The sequence below is a fragment of the Centruroides sculpturatus genome, unplaced genomic scaffold, assembly GCF_000671375.1.
Source record: "Centruroides sculpturatus isolate CEXI.00-Female unplaced genomic scaffold, Cexi_2.0 scaffold44, whole genome shotgun sequence".
NCBI lineage: Eukaryota > Metazoa > Arthropoda > Arachnida > Scorpiones > Buthidae > Centruroides > Centruroides sculpturatus.
The window spans coordinates 73848-97867 of NW_019384307.1; the positions used below are offsets into that span (position 1 = coordinate 73848).

The 24020-nt window shown below is 28.7% G+C and overlaps 1 protein-coding gene across 1 annotated transcript in view; it reads right to left on the reverse strand.

The window, feature by feature from the left end:
• Positions 1-24020, reverse strand: part of LOC111619770 (regulator of nonsense transcripts 2-like) — a 56604-nt gene that overhangs the window by 11707 nt on the left and 20877 nt on the right. Inside the window, exons 2-4 of the mRNA XM_023361589.1 lie at positions 19809-19921; positions 16524-16797; positions 12579-12682 (exon numbers count right to left, since the gene is read on the reverse strand). Of these exons, the coding sequence (XP_023217357.1) occupies positions 12579-12682; positions 16524-16797; positions 19809-19844 (414 nt within the window). The 5' untranslated portion in view covers positions 19845-19921. The remainder of the gene's footprint in view (positions 1-12578; positions 12683-16523; positions 16798-19808; positions 19922-24020) is intronic.

Consider the following 24020-nt stretch of genomic DNA (forward strand, 5'->3'; position numbering starts at 1 on the left):
CTATTATACAGCTCAGATGTGGGCAACATGATTCATGTAAGATATCAACAAATATGGCCACCAAGCAAACTATTTTACCAAGATAACTTGGTAAAAACTATTGTATATCAGGTCTACTGATAAACACATTCAAGCCAATTATGTAGGTACACAGCATAATACCATGATAATACTGCTACATATTGTATACTCAATTGATAGTATAATGCTATAATACATACATCTTTGCTTGTATCAATGAGATATGGTGGTATATCAGCCATTAGAAACAGCATATACTATAGTACTCATTAAATTTTATTATTATATTAGCTGATAGAGAGGTTGTGGCCATTGTATTCAGCCCAAAACGTGAATGGCGGACCGTTGAGTGCCGTCATCTGACAATTCTGGACAGTCGATAATGGCGGTCGCTACATCTAGTATGACAAGTAGATGATCGGTTTAAACTTCTTCATTTTTTTGTGTTTGGAGTTAAAATTATGATAATTTTATTAAGATCTATTTAATTAAAATCTATTTTATTAAGATAATAATTATTTAAGCAGTTATGAATAATACTGTAAAGAAACAGACAATTTTAATCGAGAAATTATTTAATTATTCAATTTTTTAGCAAGTGTAGAATTTACATATAATTGCCTTCATAATAGCTTATCTTAAGGTAGGTTTGTTCTTCCACAGCATCTTCTACCAACAACAGCGTAATACATTTGTAAATTTTCTAAAAATTAATTTTCCGAATTTACATAAGTCACTACTTCCCTCGACAAAAGTACGAGGTAGTAATGTCATACAGTAGGAGACACCATGCTAATTAAAAATAATTATTTAGTGTTATTAAACATCCTATAAATACTTTAAAATAGTTTAATTTGTTTATTTACCTTCACTAGTAACACTCGATGTTAAATATATCCGCCATTTTTTCAACAAATTTCCCGTGAGTCAATGCGCGAAGTTCACTGAGTCACGTGATGATGTGAACGTGCGCCGCAACAATTTTTTCTTGGAGTTAAAACATAAACCATGTATTTTTGTTTGCCTTGTATAAGTAATATAAGAACTTGGGCCGCAATCTCTCTGATGTACTGATAATGCTCAGATTTAAATTACATCAAGGAGATTCAAATACTACATTTATAATACAGTAGTCACCAACTAACAAAACCATAAGCACATACAATATGTACGTAATTTGCTCATCAACCTCCTTTTATCAACCCTAGGAGTCAATACCGACCCAGATGGAAAGCTGTTTTACACAATAAAAAATATTTAATAATTATAATTTCAGTCCTTTTTGTTAGGAATAATTTAATACAGACAAAAGCACTACTATCTTTTCAGAATATAAATTAAACAAATGATCACATATAATATATGAAATCTCCACAGAAAAAATTATAAATATAATAAAACAGAATTATACAAGATGAAAGCATTTCTGCTAAAATTTATAAGAAAAATATTTTAAAAGACAGTCAAATCTCATTTTTTGAACTTAATTCATTCCTAAAAGTTGTTCAAAAACAGATTTGTTCCAAAACTGAAACAAATTTTCCCATAAGAAACAATATAAAATGGATTAATCCATTCTTGACCCCAAAACAAAACCTTTTTTATTTTTAATATCTTTTTAACTGTATTTCATGCATAAAAATATCTACAAATGCAATATATTTTTATATATAATATATTATATTATCTATATCTATTCTATATCGACTATATATTAAAAGCAAAATGTTCTGTCACAGTTAACCAAAACCGACACTTTACAAAGAAATGCTATAAACTGAGACAACTCTGACTGCCTGCATGAAATATAACCAAATCAATCAAGATGGATAACAAATACTTTATCCATATTTTCCAAAATATCATGTTTCAATTGATTTGATTTTAATTAATTAATTAATTTTAATTTCAGTTTCAGTGTAAAGGCCAGAGTTTTAATTATTATTTTATTATTTTTAGTTTTGATTAATTAACTGGCTACTCAGTATTAATAAACATTAAATATTATTATTATAATATATAATATAATATTAATACATTTTTGTTATTTAACTTAATCACATTTAAACACAAATTCTTGGATGCCATTTATATTATGTAAATATCAATTAATGCAGTTTTTATTAATTAATTTGATTTAGATTCAACTGTGACACATACTGAAAAATGGAAATAGTATCTTTCCTGCACATGCATCAAAATTAATTTGAGTAACATCATTAATGATTTGTGTCGTGACGCAAGGTGATCTCAGCACCAATAACTTCTGAATTAGTTAGTCCTGTTATTGATTGGTCAGGTCGTCAACTTTCTTTAACAAAGGAAGTATAGGGAATTGACCATCTGTCTCTCTCTAATCTGTGGCCAGATTTTGCCAAGTAGATTATTCAGCAACTGAGTTATCATACATCAATCAGGGCAAATACGAGTTCAAAACTTTGTGAACCAAATTGTTCAAAAACAGATTTGTTCCAAAACTGAAACAAATTTTCCCATAAGAAACAATATAAAATGGATTAATCCATTCTTGACCCCAAAACAAAACCTTTTTTATTTTTAATATCTTTTTTATGAACATTCGAAATATTACTCTTTGTTAAATAATCATAATTTTCATAGTTATAAAATGAATTTAAAATATAGAAGATACAAGTATATTTCGATCAGCGGAAGTTATTTAAAAATTAAATAGGTCTAATTATCGAGCAAAATTTTAATTTACACTCTCAATTAAAAGGACAAGTTAATTCATTTAATTCTTGAAAAATTTTATTAACACTCATTGAATTAAATCAAACTTAGATAAGATATAACATTATTCACAGATGATAACAGCTGTTTCTCAGCATGAATTTCAATTGATAGGAATGATAGATATTCCTAATTTTAAAATGGGAAAATAATTATTCAGAGACTATCATAGACAGAAAATTCAATAAGGTTTATGACCTTTATCTTTCGATTTTTCTGATTTTATTATATATATCTTCTTTTGTAAAAAAACAATAAGTTCAAAACATCGTATAATTACATTTTTAAAATTAAAATATGAGAATTTTGAATGGAATGAATATTATAAATTTCTTAAAAAATACTAAAAATACACACGATTTAATTTATTAAATTTTAAAAGTAAACATTAAATATTTATAAACATTTTTATTAAAAATTCAGCAGGTCCGATTTGTTCAAAATTATTATCCAACAAAATACAGAGATTCAACATTACCATAATTTTAACTTTATCCAGTGGGATTACGATACATTCTATATCTATAAAGTTAAAGGCATGGGATTACGACATATAATTCCACATAATAGAGTCCTGTGTCCTCACCAGAGACGTGACAAACTGCAAGTATTAAATAAAGGGCGATAAAATTCGTTCTATTCTGCATAATCTCTTTCTGATCAAATCCGTGCATTCAGAATAAATATTCCGAAATATATGGGAAAGTACAAAATGTAAAAATCTAAACAAAAATACAACGTTAACTTACACACACACACACAGTACACATACAGAAAATTACATTAAAAATATTAAAATATTTCGTTTTTTTGGATGAATTAATTATATTACATTATACCAACTAAAAATAAATTTATTTACAAAATAAATAAAAAATATATATATTCTAAATGAAACAATAACATATTTTTTTTTCTAAAAGTAGCTAATTAAGTCGAATGCAAACAAATGATAACTTAGCAAATGTGTTTTTATATACCGTCAACGTAGAAAATGAAATTAAAGAAATTCGATTAGATAACTGACAAATCTAATTTTTATGCCATTTTATTTTTAGAAATCTCATTTTATGAAATTAAATCCAAATTAACGGGATAATTAATTTTCGAGTAGTAAAACATAGATATAAATATATTAAATAAATATCTAAGTTAATTCAATATATATTTATTAAATTATCGTACCAAAATATGAACTTCGCATAAGAGCGCTTTTAATATATTTTTTTCCCTTTAATCAGACCGTGAAATTACTGCAATACACTACATAGATTATATATGAACGGTAAATGGAGTTGGAATGAAAATTTAGGAATTGATGGCATTTTGCAGCCTAAACGATGCAGATATTATACATGTAAATGATTATTATGTAAGAGAATTGATAGTTTTATTAATTTTATAGTAGATATGCTTGTTGAAGATACAATTATTACCTCATCATACTTTAGAAACGATTTTATTATAACGTTTTACACAAAATTGCCTTTAAAAAAAGACAATTTTTAAAGAAATAAATAGTGATACTTCATTTCTTCTAGATGCTTCTCGCAAATATTTATTAAATTTTTTAAAACCAAATTTTTTTCCGATTTCGTATTAAAAAATAAAGGAAAATATATAAAAACTGATTAAAATGAACTTAACATGTTAAATATATCGCATAATCGATTCTTAAATTCTCTATAATTAAGTGCGAAAGAAAAAAGAAAATACAGTATATCCAATTTATTTTAAATATTATAAAATCAAATAAAAATTTTCATAGATATTTAATTGATTTTTATAGTTTGTTTTTTTAGTTTAAGGAAATATTATCTGTCTCATTTCAGAAAAATTTTACTAGTCAAACGAAAGCTTTATTTATTATACGATAATTTTTTATAAAATAAATTTAAAAGATCAGATTAATAAAAATCGAATTAATTTTTATATAGCCTATATTTTACAAAAAAAAAAAAATTATAGAAAAGAATTATATTCTTTAAAAATTCAAAAATATCGTGATCATTATAATATATAATTTTAAAAATACATATTCGTATAATTACATAAGAAAATACATACACACACACATATATGTTAATAAAAAGACTGAATTATTTATATTTTATTAATATTTATCCAAATAAAAAAGTTGATTAATTATTAGATTAAAGTTTATATCAAAGTTGCAATAACTAATTTAAACATATGAAGATCGAGATTGTTAAGGTGTCAGTCTGACACTCGTAATCGAACCCGGGCAAGCAACCTTAGAAATTTTTTGTGGGCATTCCTCCTGGATATGTCGGCCTCCCTTCCTCACTACTTGCTGTCCCATTTTGGGCTTAATCGAAGTCATGACGGGTATGGAAAAAAAGCCCTCTTACGTTAGTGCCCACAGGTGAAAAGAGTAAAAAATGGCAAATGATAATTTGTTAAGATATACAGTACGCTAAAATATGCAATAAATATATTCCATAGTCTTGGATTAAATTATTTATTAACTTCTATAACAATTGCCGGTTTAATATTCAAATTATCTTTTACATTCCTTAATTTTAACATTTAAAGATTAATTTTTTTCGTCGGAGAAATTAAAAGTCTCGAGTTTTTATAATACAGTTTCTTTTTCTATATCAAGATTCAATCACAGAAAATAAAAATATTCGCTTCTCTATTGGATAGTTTGTACGTAACTATAAACGACAAATCTTTTTTCCTTGAAGCGAATTAGAATATGGAAGTGGATGTTTCCTTTTTACTTACATTGAAATTGCATTTCGTCAACAATAAATTTTTCTATAGAAAAAATTATCTTCTTCACCCATATATGACAAATTGTATAAAATATTTAGAAAACTACCAAGAAGCTAAAATCGTATTAAATTTCAGAATTGATTCTTTATTAATTTGATAATGCCAAGTCGTTAAATTCAACTTTCATTCTGACAGTAATCCGGATTGTGACAGAATCTGAACTTGATAACTAACATTAAAGAATTATAAAAATAGTAACNGTTAAACAGTTGTTACTTAATTAAATAAAAATCAAAACCTTTAAACAATCCAGCAAATCATTTTTTAATAACTTAAAAACATTTTCAAATGCTTTAAGCGATCATCCTCAGTTATCATTCTGAATCGAACGAACAATTCGAAATTACGTAAAACAAAAATTCAAAAAGCGGTTACATAAATATATGTTAACATTTACGAAGCTTAAATAATTGCAAAAATTATACAAGATAATTAAAACAAAATAAAGAAATAAAATAAAATATATATATCCAGTAAAAAATTATCTTAATTAAGCTTCCAGTTTACATAAACTACGTCAACTCATCATAGAAGGAAGGCTTTCCATGCTGATGACAATCCATCAGTATCCCTATGATTAATGCAGTTTGTGTGTAATTGCACCTTGTGAATTTCTACTTTTTCCAAATGTTTCACGGCCTGCCTGGATCTTGTAGCCTTGATGATCGACGCCCAATCCCAAAAGACCTCGATATTCTNGCTTTCCATGCTGATGACAATCCATCAGTATCCCTATGATTAATGCAGTTTGTGTGTAATTGCACCTTGTGAATTTCTACTTTTTCCAAATGTTTCACGGCCTGCCTGGATCTTGTAGCCTTGATGATCGACGCCCAATCCCAAAAGACCTCGATATTCTGCTGCTTGGCAAAGGCAGCAAGTACCGTAGAGTCTATGTTTTTATTCACTGAGTGCTTATGTTCAGCAATTCTTTTCTTTAAGTTTCTCATGGTTGCTCCTATGTATACCAGATTAGAGTTAAATCTACAGTCTTTTAACAGTATAAAGTATACTCCTGCCATCATGTTGCATTTGTAACTGCCTTTATTGTTCCTTAAGAGCCTGTATACGGTGGGATTACGCTTGTAAACTATCTGTGTATTCTTATTTCTGGTAACTTTCTTAACCATTCCTTTGAGGAACGGTATGTAATTGAGCACGACTCTTTCTTTATGCTGATTTCCTCCCTCAGATGGGTGGCGCCTCCGACAATTCGCAATGAGAGCATCTATTCTTTCTCTTCGGTACTCTTGCTGTATCGCTATGTTTCAGATATATTCCAATTCTTTGTAAGTGTTGTAGATGCTGGTGCAATGCGTGTGTGCCCTCCTTATCCATGAACGAAAAACCGCCATTTTTATATGCTCAGGGTCTGCAGAGTTCCTAGGAATGACGATAGGAAGATAAGTGGGTTTCTGGTATATATCTGTTCTGATTTCCCCTTCTTTGCAAGTTATAGATAAATCCAAAAACTTAACATTGCTTCCACTTTCTTGATCCAGCTCCAGAGTGAAACCATATGGGTTGTCGTTGATCAGATTTATAAACTGGTTAACTCTGCGATTATCTTTCCACAAAATAAAGATATCATCCACATACCTTGCGTAAGACAATATGTCTTCCTGAAACAAGGGGAGTATATCTTTTTCGAGTTTACGCAACACTAATTCGCAGAGTATAGCTGACATGGGGCTACCCATTGGCACACCCCGTGCCTGTAAGTAAGTTTTATCTTCAAATTGAAAGAAAGATATGTGGCAAATTAAATCTGCCAATTCCAAGATCTGTATGTGGTATTTCATAGAATTGCTAATTTTAGCTAACAAAAAGTCTCTCAGGGCGCAAAAGCAGGGAGGCAATTTAATTGACGGGTGCAGCACTTTGTAATCTAATACTGTCATCCATTTCTTATCCACAAGCATAACATTCTCCAACCTTCTGAGTAACTCCACCGAATTTTTTACCGAAAAAAATGAGTCTTGCATATTTTTCTGTATAAACTTAACCAGTTGTTTCTCTATCTTGAACGTAGGTGCATTAAATTTCTCCACAACCGCGCGCAACTATGTTCCTGGCTTATGTGTCTTTCCGAATGTGAAAATTCTTGGGGTTCTTGGGGTCTGCACAACAGCACTCTCCATATCCAAAAGACATGCCAAAAGGGTTAGCGTAAATCTCCTCACTCTTTGTTGTAAAGCTTCTAAAAAATTATTCGGTGCAATAAGAGACTCTGTACTAACATGTATTCATGCAATTTCTTTCTATATGAATCCCTCTTAATGAGCACCATACCCTTTGTTTTATCTGCTTTTATGAGCACAACATCGTTCTTTCTGAGCCAATCTCTGGTTTCTTTTATAACCTTTGGAAATGTAACGCGTTTTTGTTGTTTCGTTTCTCATTTTCGGCTTGGAATCTCGTTTTCCATCTATAGTAATCCTGCATAGTTAAACTCGTGTCCTTTTATAAGCATCTCAATATTCGGTATGATGTCCTCAGGCGTACTATCAGTATAGGAGAAAAACAAGGACCGTATTCCAAAGCATTCAACAAGCATTGTGGAAGAGAAATGTTGTCCCAAGCGGTTAATAACACTGCTTTTCTTACCCTCAGTTTAATATTCTGGCACTTGAATAGCCATTTTAGCTTTTTAATATATTTGCATTTCAGCCTATTCTCTAAAGAGTAAGATAATGCAATCACCCTGCTATTAACTTCCTTCAAAAGAGCTTGGTTCTCCTTATAAAGGTCATTGTCTTATAACGACATTGGCTAAGATTTCTTAGCCAATGTTGTTATAATGGAGTTTTCCCTATGTCAATTCATCACATCAGACTTCCGTTGGATTGTCATAGTTTGTTGCCAAAGTTGAAGTGTTTATGCCTCAATAAGGCCATCAGATGTACAAGATGCCTATATTATAGATTGGTGCACCTTCTCATAAATTTGGAAAATGATCTTTATAAGGAGAACCAAGCTCTTTTGAAGGAAGTTAATAGCAGGGTGATTGCATTATCTTACTCTTTAGAGAATAGGCTGAAACGCAAATGTATTAAAAAGCTAAAATGTCTAGTCAAGCGCCAGAATATTAAACCGCTCTCATTCATTATTCATAAAGACGTTTTGTACCATTTGAGTACATAGTGACATCAGAAGCATTTCTAAGTGATTCCTGAAATTTGATAGTAGTAATTGAGAGTCTTCTGAAGTGATCTTGCTACTAGTAACCACTCCTGGGTTGATCTGCAATATTTCAATACTGTAGAAATCTTGTGAAGAGCTGACTTACTATTGCAAAACTCCTAAAGCCATAGTAACATCAAACTGCCATACACCTGACTGTAGAGTCTGTTTCACAATTGTCAAGAAAATAGAAGCCACACAATTCAAAATGTGAGGTTTTAGCAGAATTGTCTGTCTGCAAAACAAACATACAGTTTTTACGTTCACTTCTGTTTCACAATCAACTAGTGGATTTCTTAGAAGTGTTTCTGTTGGACTGATTGGTTAAAAATAATAGTAAAATTAAATTTGTTATTAGAAGCTATCTTACTAGAATGCTTCATAATTTTACAGTCCTCTGAATGACTGGAATGTTTTCACATCTGATAGATTTCAAGCTTGGCTTGAAGCAGAAAATCATCTCTCAAACCAATTGCAGAAACTGATCCATACAATTTTATATGATTGTAAAACAACAGTGCAATTATCTGTTTTCCATGTCACAAAGGATGATCATAAAACAGGCCTAAAATGTCAACAACTATTTCTGTTGTCAATGTTTAATCATCATTTAGACAACATTACAGATTAATCCCTCAAAGAACACAAAACATTCTGCAAACATCTAGACCAGTGTTTTTTCAACCTTTTTTTTTCTCTCACGGCACACTCGAACCTATAATTAAATTTCCATGGCACACTTAAATTTTAATGATTGAAAAGGAGTAAAAAAGAAAAATTGTATTTTCCATAAATTATTTATTGACACAAAACAATTTATTATAATTTCTAATAAATAGATAATAATTAAAATTCTTAAAAAGTCTTATTTATTTTTTGGTTTATTATAAATGAACATTTAATGAGATATCTGATCTAAGAAAAGCAATTAACATAAAGTCTTAATTTTCATTTAAAAATGGTATGATAATTAATTGCCTTTAGAAATCTGCCCGACGACCCACTATTTCTAAGTTAAAATAATTTGAAATAAATGTGGATAATTATAGATACATTTTTGGTTTAAAGAAAATTTCATTTTAAATGAAATAACCCAGTGTTATGCAATATAATTTTGCTTGTGAATATACATTTTTACTACATTATGTATACATTTATTTATTACTAGCTTACCTGTCGCGCATTGCTGCGATCTCAGAAGAAACAAAATTCAAGCAAACTCGTTATGATAAAATTCAATTTACATTTTATCATTTTTATTGAAACTTATTATTATTATTAATTTTCGTCAGGAAAACAGTGTTGTTTCAATTCTATTTATTTATTAGAGTGCTTGTGGATACATGATATTTTTTGTTTTTCCGTCTGGTGCTTACACGAATAAATCAGAAGGTTTTCCAATGCGTGAGCTGGCCACATACAGTTGTCCATGCAAGAAGCACGCATTCTCCAAATTTAGCCCACACTCTTGCAGCAATTGTCAGAAGTGCAATATTCTCCATTTTTATATATATTTTTTAATCCTTTATAATTTTAACTATTTAATTGCTTCTTCCTCTCTTCCTTGGCATGTTGTGAAATTTCTGATAGTTGGATAATAAGCCGTTTTATTGTAATTTGTCTTTTTAAATTATTTTGAGTTGATATTAAAATTTGGAAAAGGGGGATACCTAGATCGGTAAAATAGGCGAATTTCCTCCTACAACTTCAGTTGTTGTTCAGGGTATGGTTAAGATTTTAACAAAGTTTGAGCGAATACATAATTAGCAAAAAAAAGTTGAAATAAAGTGATTAAACAAAAATTATTACAAATATCGTAAATAACAGTTCACAAATGCATATATAAAAATATTTTTTGAAGGGGGGAAATGGTCTTCACAATTTGAAATTGATCACATGCACAGTGAAATGCTTGTATACACGCATGCCATCTATCGTAGGATAAATGTACTATGCCAGAAACCTTTGCGGGAGTATATTAAACAACTTCCCAAAGTTACATGGCAATCGGATAAACGGTGTGGTAATGCATGAAGGACAGATGAACAGATAGACAGATGAACAGAGAGACATACATTCATTTTTATATATATAGATAACAATGAAAAACATGTATAATCAATTTAAAGAGGTTTTGTTTCTTATAAAAAATAATTTATTTAATAACTTTAAAAATTTTTGTGGAACACCAATTGAAATTGCTGTTCTAGACCAAGAAGTAAGCAACAAGTTTCCCGTTTCTGGAGAGATTTGTATCAGAGCTCACATGCTGTGATGTCATGATGCTAATTTACATATAATATAACTACCCATGCTGATAAACCATCTCCAGTATTTGTTAAAATTACATATTACATTTTCCTTTTGAAATTGTAAAATCTCTAACTTTTTGTGACAGTATATGCAAGATATATAAAAGATGTATGTATTTATTATGTAATTTATTAATATATTTAAAATAAATACTAAATAAAAATTAAAACAATTTAGATATTTTAATCACAAAAATGAAGAGTTTAGATATAACATCAAAAGATAAAAAAGTAAAATTAATAATTGGTAGTACAATTACAGTATCATGTTACAATAATTATTTTCTGTAACTTATTAGAAAAATTATATATATATAAAGATTTTCAAAAATAATTTAAATCAATAATAATGTGACATCAAACAATAAAATAATTTTTAAATAGATATTTATTTTCATAAAAATGTTTGAAAAACTTTAAATCCAGAATTTTTCAACATTTTATTGAACAACAACAGAAATAATAACTCTCCCTTACTTTTTAATATTATGAGAATGGAAAATAAATCAGAATATATTATCTATATATATATATATATATATAATGGAGATGGGTNGAACATTCCAGAACATCCCAAAACATTCTGGAATGTTGTGGAATATATATCTGGATCTGTGTCATATATATCTGGAACGTTATGGACCATTCAAAGCCTTTTTCTATATATAGTAATCTATATATATAATGGAGATGGGTTAATGATAATAATAAGTGCAAAGCCATAATAAAAATAAGCACAGAGCCCAAACAGTTAGGAGTTGAAACTTGAAATTTGGTACAGTTTGGGTACATCATGAGAATGCACACAAGAAAGAATTTTTGGAAATTCCCCGTGGGGGGAGAGGGAATTAATGATAACCCTGAAGAACTCGGCTTCTACTGTACTATTTTAAATGTGGATTTTTGCATTTTTGTGGAAAATCAAACATATTTTTAGACCCATCTAAAAATTCTCTAATTAGTCTCGGAAGAGGGGGACCTAATTCATGCACTCTGTGAAAATAGGTAAGATCGACTATAATCTAATAATCTTAATCTTTGCTATCATTACTCTTTGCCCAAGCAACACCGGACTCATCTGCTAGTATTATATAACAATATCATACAAATTATTATTTTACAGCATTTATATTACTGTTGAAAATTTTATTACATAATCTCCAAAATATTTTTTGAATTATAACTCAAACATCTTCGAACCATAACACTATGTTGAGTAATAACTGTCCACAAAAACCTTTATCAGTGTTGTGTTCATTACAATATCCACTAGCATTTTCAACCTCCACCGAGGTCTTCTTCAGGTGCAGACTAAGCATTATCTCCCCTTGACCGTTAGAACGATGTCGTCCAAGACAATGCTTAGTCTGCACCTGAAGAAGACTTCGATGGAGGTCGAAAACGTTAGTGGATATTCTAACGAACACAACACTAAATTATAACTGTTTAGTTTTGATATTTATAATAGAATTTTGTAGAATAAATTGTAAAAAAAATTTAATTTATTACCTTTGGTATTTCTTCAAATGTTTTATCTTCACAACTGTAAACTTCATCTTGTTTATTAACATTAGGAACATCAATTATTTCATTTTCTTCTTCAATACTATTTTCTAAAATTAATACAACTAAATAAATCAAATGTACTAAAAGACTTAATTACCAAATTATATTATTATATATCAAACAACATTTTATACACAGTGTATCTAATGAATATACATCTGTTAAATGATAATTATTATAGTTATAATTATTTTTAATATTTTTATTAGTACATTAGTAAGCAAATTTTAAATATTAAAACAATATTTGGAAAGATATTTTATTGATGTACTTAAGGTACCATCCTACTACTTAAGGGATCTGCAATTGAATTCATGCAAGCAACTCCAGGAACTTTTCAGGTTTAATAATGGATTACTTATTAACAAATACGAATACACAGTATATAAATTGGTATTCATTAACGCCTTAAGTTCTTCGCCTGAGTTAACTTGGGCAGGCTACATAGCTTACATAAAACTCAGTCCTTTTGGCCCCCCAAAAATATTTTTGTATTTTTTTTTTTGAATTTTTGGAATGTTTTTTAAGTCCCGAAATTTTTTCAAAAATTTTTACCCGCACAAAAAAATTTTATCACGATTTTAATTAGCCTTTGATAAGGCTCGATTAAGGCTTAATTGTTTTTTAATGGGATTTTTTTATCAAAATTAATTAATCGTTCTAAAGTTGTAGTGCACGGATTTTTCTTCGGTAAAGTTATTTAAAGCTGCTTTCTGATGTCAAAAACCACCTCCAATAGTTTTTTAATTTTTTTAATTAACATATTTTATTATATACATGTTTAATTAAGTCAGGGGGGTCGGAAATCGCAATTAAAATTTGAATTTTTTAAAAATATTTTAAATATACTGCGAGATAGAGCTCACCCTACTTTAAACCCTTGTCCTCCCGAGACTTCTATGAGAATGTCCCGGGAAATCTGACTCCAGCTATGTTCAAGGTCATCCAGCTGTGTAAACAATGACTCATTGGTGTCAAATTTCACAGAAAGGCGAGACAAAGGAAAAGAAAGTTTGAAGCTTTTTCTTCAAAATTAAAGCATTTCTTTTGTTTTTTTCAGTTTTAGTATTTTTTATGTTTAATTAAATTAATATCAAAAATTGCTGGGAACTTAAGGGGTTAATATGTAATCAATTATTAAACAAGTAAAACAGCAAAACCTTATTTGGGACAAGACTATGTCTCGGAGATGGAATCACTTTGATGCTCAAGGCAGGTCTCGTTCTCATTCTTCTATCTTCTTTGATATCGCTGCTTTTGGGCGCAATCATTCAAACTTTGCCGGCCACAACCACAAGATTGTCCACGATGCATCTTCAATGAAATTAACCTATATAATTTCAAAATTTCTCTCTGTTGCGTGTCAGCCCGGGTTGAATTTTTGTCGATGTGTAACAAAAAGTTCCCGTTTTTGAAAAAAAATAATCATGGCTATTGTATCGTCCAAAATTATTTTTTTATTTTGCACAAACAATATAAAGTTTAACCCGATTATAATGTCATCGAATGTAATGACAACCCTAATATAACGTCAAATTTTTATCGGTCCTACGATTTTATCAGGTCAGTCCATAAGTTCGTGAGTATTTTATGATCTTGAGAAAAATCTTGTTTTGATGTTAAAAATGCCAGTCTAATGTGATACTTTTTACACTGAAGTGTTAAATTGGATCTCATTCATATAATACTGTTCAGAATTGGGAACATTTCAGTTGTTTATTTTCGTTAAAATGGAAGTAACAGATGAATATAAGAGACATGTTTTATACTTTTTATTTTTAAGTGATGAGAATGCTACAAATGCAGCCAAAAAATTAAATACTGTTCATAATCAAACTGTAATTAGTGTAAGGACTGCGCAGAAGTGGTTTGAAAGATTTAGAAATAATGATTTTAGTGTGGAGGATAAGGCTCGTACTGGAAGACCCGTTGACTTTGATGATGATGCTCTCTCTGCACTAGTTGAAGCAGAACCATCTTTAACAGTTGATGAAATTGCGGAACGTTTAAATTCATCCCATGGAACTGTTCATAGACATCTACAACAAATCGGAAAAGTTTCAAAGCTAGGAAAATGGATACCACATGAACTGTCAATAGCTAACTGACAACAACGTCAACTGCTCAACTCAAAAGCTTCAACTGGGAAATTTTACCTCATCCACCATATTTGCCAGATATTGCTCCCAGTGATTATCATCTTTTTCGGAGTTTGCAGAATTTTTTAAAAGGAAAAACTTTTGAGGATGAGAACAATGTAAAAAAGGCTATTTCTGAATATTTTGATTCAAAATCGAAATCATTTTACAAAGACGGGATTAAAAAGCTACCATCAAGATGGCAAGAAATTGTACAAAATAATGGTGAATACATTATAGATTGAAATAAAATTTAATTAAAATTTTTTGTTGCTTTTTTTGTAGATAAAAATGCGCACGAACTTATGGACTGACCTAATACTATACTAGATAATGTTAAAAAAAATCCACATGTAATGACATAAAACCGTTTTAACGTCATATTTGAAGCACTCCCAAATTTACAAAATTAGATTACAAATTTTATTTAACATAGAAGAAACTACGTGTTCAGTCCTAAGGTCAAAGTTCACTTCTTAGAATGACTGTGGGTGGTACTCTCCCCTACCCAACTTTGGTGGGGTGAGGTGGCTGTTTTGCCTGTTTGTAGAAGAGGGTTGCCATTTTGATTTTATTTTGACTAGATTCTCGGTCCCCTGACTACCTAAGAGTCTGGATTTTTTTATGCGCAAATGATTTGGACACCTAATACTCTGTGCCAAATATCAACTCTTGATATGTACTTCTTCATACCTCTATGCTGATAACAAGTGACAGTACGATTTTATAAACAAGACACAGTCTTGTCAAAAACATGTTTGAATTTTTTATAACAAACAACTTAGTGATTTCAGAGAGTCTTATAATAATTTTTTTTAAATCAGACAGTAATTTGTCAGTTCAGTAAGTACATTCAATTAAAAACAGTTATATAGAATAATGTAATATTTACTAATTATTTTGAATAATTTTGCTCATTTACAATTTTTAAAGGCTATATTAAATGCAATTTTTAGATGGTATTATACTAAAAAAATTGAGACTTATAAATGGAAACATGTTGCTTTGGATCTGGATACCGATTTCCTAGAGGATACTAGGTATTGAATATTCAAGCACCATTTACACTGATATTCCCCAATAACAGACTCCTAAAACCCAAGGATAACAATAACTTAGTGTCATGGAAGTGGTTTCTTAATAATACACAGCTAGGGTCTGAAAAAGATTTGTAGATTATTTAAAACTTTTACAAGATTTGTAAATTTAAAAATAGAATTTCAAAACATATAGGATTTTTTAAAGATTTTATCATTAGCATTTCATCTGATTTTATTGTATTAATTAAAATTTGATATTTTTTAAATATCAAATTTTAATTAATACAATAAAATTTGATATTTAGTACTGTGTTACAAGATACTGTACAAATACTGTATTTGTATTTGCACAGTATTTTGTAACACATTTGGTTCATTGTATTTTTTATTTTGTAATCATTATTTTATTTTGTCTATCATGCAAGGATAAAAGCTTAAGCTAGGATCTAAGTGCCATCATCATCATCATTTGGAAGGTAAGCAATTCACTTTAACGTTATAACCTGTGCTGTTATGTCTAAATGAATTAAGCTGGAAGTGAAAATTGGACAGAAGTTCAGATAGTTTAATTGGCAATATATTTGCATATAAGCAAAAGTTGCAGGTTTGAGTTCCACTCTGAATCACTCTTTTATTCCAGAATATTCTAAATTAATTTATTTATTTTTAATTATTAAATTTAACACAAGATGATAATTTATCTATATTACCTTTTTTTCTTTTCCAACCATCTCCCCATCCCTTTTTTTCTTCCACAATTTCATTGGTTTCCCTATTTAGTTCTTCTTGAAGGCATTCATTATTTTTTATGTCAATATAAATATTTTGGTTATCAGAAGAAAGTGGCAAAATATCTTGAACTTCTATATTATCATTTGTTGATGTAAATTGGTTTTGTTCTCTCAATTGTTGTCTTCGCCCTCTCTCTTCACGTTCACGTTTCCAACTTTTCCCCTTAACTTCTGATCTTTTGTCAGATAATTCCTGTAAATTAATTACAACACTTATTTTAAAATCCAATGTATTATCATCATCATTGTTATTATGACATAGCTAAAAATTAAAATATAAAAAATTACAATATTACATACTAAGTATCTAATTTAAAAAAATTCTGAACCTTAGTTAATTTAAGCATTATTTGCATTTCAATTATAGATCTAAATGAAAAAAAGAAAAATAATTTAGATTTTTTTAAACATATTTCTTATTCATATCAGATATCTTTAGCATTTATATGAAAAAATATTTATTAACAATAAATATGATTTCATTGAATTTATATTGTATACAATGAAAATACAATGAAATACAATGAAAATACAATGAAAATAGTTTTTAATATCACAAACAAAAAAAAAAAATATCATTTACACAATAATTGATAGTTATATAATACAAGTAGTTTATAGTAATTTAATATATTCAAAACAGTCCATGGCCAATATGTCATGTATTGCTTAATGTCTACAATACATTCTGTGAAATAGTACATTTTGCAATTCTGATATTATGCAAACACTATTACATACATACTATGCAAAACTTTATGAGATACTGTAGTGCATTGACTAAATAGCCAAGATACTGTATACATACATAATAAACAATTACTACTGTAATTATTCCTGCATATCAATTTTCTTATTTGTAATATAATATTTATTTTAAATTTGAGAAAATCCAAAAACTTTTTGCAACATTTTCTGAAAACTTTAAATTTTAGGACCTAGTAATGCTTGTTACATAGTAAACTTTAAACCTGGTAGCACAATCACCTTGTACAAAAGGAACATTCAATCAGTGTTCTCAAGTTCTTAACAAGCTTCTCCATATACCAACTACATTTTCCCACCAGATTAGGCCAATGTCCTACAAGATTTTCACAGTGACCAAAATATCCAATATTATATCCTTATGAGATGTATGTGGTAAGACATTTTCCAAATGGACATTATGTGGCATGACCATAATTATATTTAGACTATTATCCTCCCATCTTTCTATTAAATACCGATAGTTTCATTCAGCCTTAGGAAAAATACATGTTGTCCTTAAGTAGAATACATAAGTAAAACAGTCCATACACCAACATCTTTCAAAAAGAGTCATATCTGCTATTGTTAATGATATTAGCTGGTAAAATAAAATACTTTCTGAAATTTACTTTTGTTGCAAAAGATACTTAACAACACTTCCTAAGGAAGGATATCAATTATAGTGCAATTATTCAGCAGGGTAAGGAAAAAACCTGCATATTTCAAAGATGGGAATATATTGTCTACTGCATATGAAACAAATTTTGCATAGCAAACAAGGCAGACAAAACTGTGATACATACCCAACCAGACTTGCTGAACCACAAGAGATAATAGAAAGTAAAAGCTTTGGTCACTGGTAAAAATCATACCACTCAAAAAACTATTGTATTTCAAGTAATTGCATAAGTGTCCAGAAATTAGACTTAGAAAAGAAGTACAATCCTGTGTTCATTAAATCCTTTTTCAGTACATTGCAGAGCAGGAAATCAATGCCTAGAGACTATAAAAATTACCCGATGATAGGGATGAGAAGAAATCTGTGATCATATTAGATAAGGCATAGATCAATGTTTCCCAACCTTTTATGTGCTATGCCCCACCTAAGCCTTTCTAAAATTCTTTTGCCCCCCTAACATATACAGCAGCCATACGGTTAACTTAAACTCTGGTCGAGTCCATTTTCGAATTGCCTCATTAACAATCAAATTGCCCCACGTTGGGAAACACTGGCATAGATCTACCTGTTTAAGTGTAAGGCTCGGCAATATTTTTTTATCATCCAAGAAATGCAAATGATTTTGAAATTGGGTTTGTCAGCAAGAAAGTTTTCTACAAGAATGCATGATTATTGTTAGTTTAAATTATATTGGAAAATTACACCAGCACTGAGTTGGTACAATATGAAAACTAACTATGCTTTTGCCAGTGAGAAGTGCTAGAGCTTTTGTACAAATATAAAAATATGGTTACTTATATGGTAAAGAAGTAAAAGAAAGGTGAGTCCATAAAGATAAAACATCCAGATATAAATCATGTGTGTGACTTTTATGATACAGATGGAAACAGGTGGTATTCATGCTATATCCTTTTCACTAATAAATACATGTCCAGCAAATCACTGATGATGCACCTACAAACTTTTTTATCTTTGGACTGTGTATTTAATTTATATAACTGAATTCCAAAAACATTTTTATTACAAATTTGAAGTTTCATGTTGAATTTCAAAATTAAATAAAATTTCATAAGTTAATTATAATGCTAAATAGAATATTATTGATTTAACAAAGTAAAAAGAAGTATTGATATAACAAAGTAATTATGTTTTTATTTCAACTATTGTTACAAAGTATATATAGCCTACAGAAGACAATGCATCTCAATTCAAACACAAATTATTTATCGTATTTATACAGACAATTGGCAAATCACAGAATTAAATTTTATTCAGTTGATATGTGTTTCTTTCGTTTATACACGTTTCGGGCATTTCTTGCCCCACTTCAGCCAACTTTTTGATGAGTTTAAACAATTTTAAAATTGTTTAAACTCATCAAAAAGTTGGCTGAAGAGGGGCAAGAAATGCCCGAAATGTGTATAAACGAAAGAAACACGTATCAACTGAATAAAATTTAATTCTGTGATTTGCCAAGTGTCTGTATAAATATGATAAATAATTTGTGTTTGAAGTGAAATAAATTACTGGCACGGTTCAAAAATACCAGAAGACAGTGCATCTCAAATTCACCAATGAGTGATTTAAATAAACAGTTTAGATAAAAAAATATATCACTGATTTATAAATTTGCTTATGACTAAGCTTACATACTTTAATATTACTGAAAGATTAAAATACAACTAAAGTAATATTTATACACCAAAAAATAGTAACTTAAAAATTTAAATATACCAGTAAATAATTTACAAATAATAATAATATAAAAAGTTGCTTACTTTCTCTTCACCAGTAAAAATGTTTCCAGTGTTCATTCTTTATATATTAAAACTTTCCTCTTGATTGTTTAATTTATTCTTATGTTATAAATGAGTAAGCTGTCATGTCACATCTGTTATAAAACAAATTCTAATTAATAATTATATTTAATTTAAACATATCTTATAATATATTCTTACTTATGTAAATAAAAAATTTAATTTTTAAGTTACATCATTATCAATAATTGTTCAGTCAATTTAGTCAACAGACAGAAGACTATGCTGATTTCTTATGAAGTCAATGGTTTGAATATATCAATTGACATTTTCTTTTATACTTAACATTTCATAAAAATAAGTTGCACCTGATTAATAAGTCTTATCTCACAATGTAATGCTTCTAGGATAAATCTGATCTCAAAATTATGATAAATTTTGCATAGTAATTATTGTTTACTAGTCAAAATTTTCATAGTAAAACACTCCACAAATACCTTAAAAATTAATGCAATTTTTAAGATATTTGTGGAGTGCATGTTTTACTATTAAGCATTGTATTTCTCAGTAGTTGTAAGATTTTCATTTTTATAATCAATTATTTTTATAACACTAATAACAGTTTACATTCTACTTTGCCTCAAAAATGAATTCAATGAAATCTTATGCCTTTTATAACTTTGAATATATCTTTGAAAACATTTTTCTTCTTTAAAGAAATCATGACATTATATTTTATTTCCTGTTTTATTCTTTTTTCAAAAAGAAATACTTTACAATCTCTATGAAACTACTGGTATAAATTAATATAATTAACCTCAATTAGACATAAATATCAATAAACCAGCAAAAATGAATGTTTCCTTCCATTTTAAACTGTCATCCTGAGGTTTGAAAATGTAGATATAAATGGATGCATTTTTCAAAACATAGAACAGAAAGTTAAAAGTTATATATTTCATGAAATACATGTATATCTAATGTAGCATTTAACAACATGCTTCAAACTGGATAATATGTTAAGTAACCATTTAAAAAGAAAAAAATGCTCTTTTTTTAAATGGTTACTTAACTTATATATTGAAAAAACAAATTATCTTTTTAAAATCCATCACTTGTATTCACCAAAAAGAAAAACAGTTTTCAACCACAGAAATAACTTTTTATTTGAGGCTATGCCTCTGAAAATATGAAACAACAGTTAAAAATCATCTGGTGACAATGTCAGAAATTAAAAGCAAATAGTTTGATTATTGTTGGCCAACATAGCCGCAAATAAAAGTTTATCTCTGTGGTTGAAAACTGTTTTTGTTTCTGGTGAATGTGAGTGACAGACTAACAATTTATGTTTTGTCAATATACATTTTGATATGTCACTTGTAATATACTGTCAGTCAATTTTAATCAAAAGGTTTTATAGTGTAGTAACTGTTTTTTCCCCTCCTTTTTAAAATTTCTTTTTACTTTCCTGACTGTTATACTTTCTAGGGTTTCTCATTTCCTGGTCTTTTGCTTGCCCCAGGATTTTCGGATAAAAGTGAACTGTTTCCCAGGATCCAGGGAAATCCCGGGATAAATTAATTTTTAAGATATACAAAATATCTTGAAATCAAATGATATAATTATTTTTCATTTTTTAAAGTAATTTAATACATTTGTTCTGCAACCTCCAAAATCATATTAATAATGTCGTGTAAGATTTATCCTAAAAATTACTTTTGAATTACATAGAAATTTTCACAAATAAAAAAAATTTATTAAAGTTTACTGGAAACTGCATACAACAACAAAATGCTTTGAATTGACTTGAAAATTAAAAAAAAAAAAAATAACTTAGATCAAATTTCTAACTTAGAAGATAATTTTCATTTTTTAAATAAAACAGGTAAATCAAAATTAATAGAATTCCATTTAAAAACAAAATAAATACATTAAAATACAGTTTTAACTGTATTTTAAACTTTCTTAAATTTTATTTTTTCTTTTTTTTTCATTTATGAAAAAAAATAAATAGAATTTAAAAAAGTTTATTGTTTTTCAACATTTATTATCCATTGCTACAGAGAAATGTATATTTTATAGTTTCTTTTTTATTAAAAAAAAATGTATAAACTTTCTTCGGCATACTAAATTAAATCTTTGAATCTAAATTATTATTCTTTAGCAATTAGCTTCAACAACTGACTGAAAACTTATGAACCTCAAATATATTTTTGAGATTACACTTTTTTAATAAAAAAGCTAATTCAATGAGATATTTCCATGTGGGAAAAAATATACAAACATAGTACTAAACATTATACCTCTTATATTTAAGCAATAAAAAAAATTCATTGATTTTAATAATTTATTTCTAGCAATCTCATTTTTATGATATAATATTTAATACTTTATGACATATTTGATCTTAATTCTCAAACAAACTTTTTCTTCTTAACCTGAATATGGTCTTTTAATAAGAGTGAGTGTCTTTGTTATTAATTATTATTTTGCTGCTTAAAAAGATTGTTGAGCATATTAGTTGGTTTCTATGCAGTCATCTTTTTATTAAACTTTTTGAGAATATTTTGTCCAAAATTTAATAGTAAATACTGGAAATATTTTATTTTTCAATGATTTTTAAGAAAGTTTTAATGTCCAAATATAATTCAAATTTACAGTGGTGCCTCGTACAATGTACTTAATCCGTTCCAGGTGCACGTCCGTTAAGTGAAACGTCCGTTATACGAAACGCATTTTCCCATAGAAATACATGTTAAAACATATAATTCGTTCCGCAGCATAAAATAACCGTACTGTACCATAAAAAATGAAAATGGAGCAGACACCAATTATGCCGGGTAGTCAGATGTTGTGAGGAGGAGGTGGAAGAACACTTTCTTTACACATTCATACAGATACAGACTTTTTACACATTGCAGCGGGTCTTTTTTTATTGTTTTTTAATCGGAGTCAGATTCAGGAGAGGCTACCGGAACTTGCAGGGTCAACTTCTCTTGTTCCATCCTTTGTTTTTTGCCCGCTGGCTTCTTGAAAAACATGACCAAGGTGGTCTGTTTCTCTTTCTTCTTTAACACCTGTCGGAAATGACGGACAAAGGTGTCATCGTAGAGATCATTGATCCTGTTGGCCTCAGCTCTGTTTGGATAATGAGTGTTGGTAAACTCCTGAACCTCTCCCCATTCGACAAGAAAGTTTTTGTCAACTTTCACTCCTGATGATTTCTTGCTTTGTTTCAATTGAAATCACCTTTCCTTTTTTTTTTTTTTAGAAGCCATGATGCATTATAAATGACTTAACTTGCCAGATTATATGATACGAATAATTCTTTATTAATTAAGATCACTAAACACTTCTACGAGCTACTCTCGCTCCGTTTGTTTTTTACAACCTCTTTTCGTCCCGCCACCTCGGCATCTACACAATTACATTTCGTTTATTTGAATCGTCAACATATATTACATTACATTTAATGTTTATTTAAATTATCAACATATATTACATTACATTTAATGTTTATTTAAATCATCAACATATATTACATTACATTTCTACTTCAGATATACTAATAATACATTCTAATAATACTAATATATCCTAAAAATAGCAGATTGTCATTGGCAACGGCAAAAGAGTGGAAACACCATTTGCACTTGTTCGAAAAAAGTCCATTGTTTGTCTCACGTAACTGCCGAATGGAAAGTTCGTTGTTCGCAGCAAGTCCGTTGCTCGAGTCACGTAACGGTCAAACAGAAAGTCCGTTATTCGAGGCGTACGTTATACGAGGCACCACTGTATTTATGTTATTAATTTTCTAAAATTACAGCAATAGTTTAAACTTATTCATTTAGAGCATTTTTTAAAATTAATCCTCCAGCTTCAGTAGATTTTCATACTTATTTTATTTTTTTTATTTTTATATGATTACCTAACACATCAAAAGAGGTAAACTAATTCAAGAATCTGAGTGACTGTTTCTTATATCTTTCTCTACAATATAATTCAAAGAAATAATAAGGAATTAAGATAAATTATTTATATGATTTTATCTCAACTTTTTTCTTCTTTATGTACTCATTTGAATTTAATCCACAACACAATTTTTCTTCTAAAAACATTTCTATTTTATCTTAAAATTAAATATAAGATATGTTATTCTATTTATCACTTTGATTTTCTTTGTTTTGATCAATAAGTATTAAATCAACTTTTAACATTATATGGACAAATTTG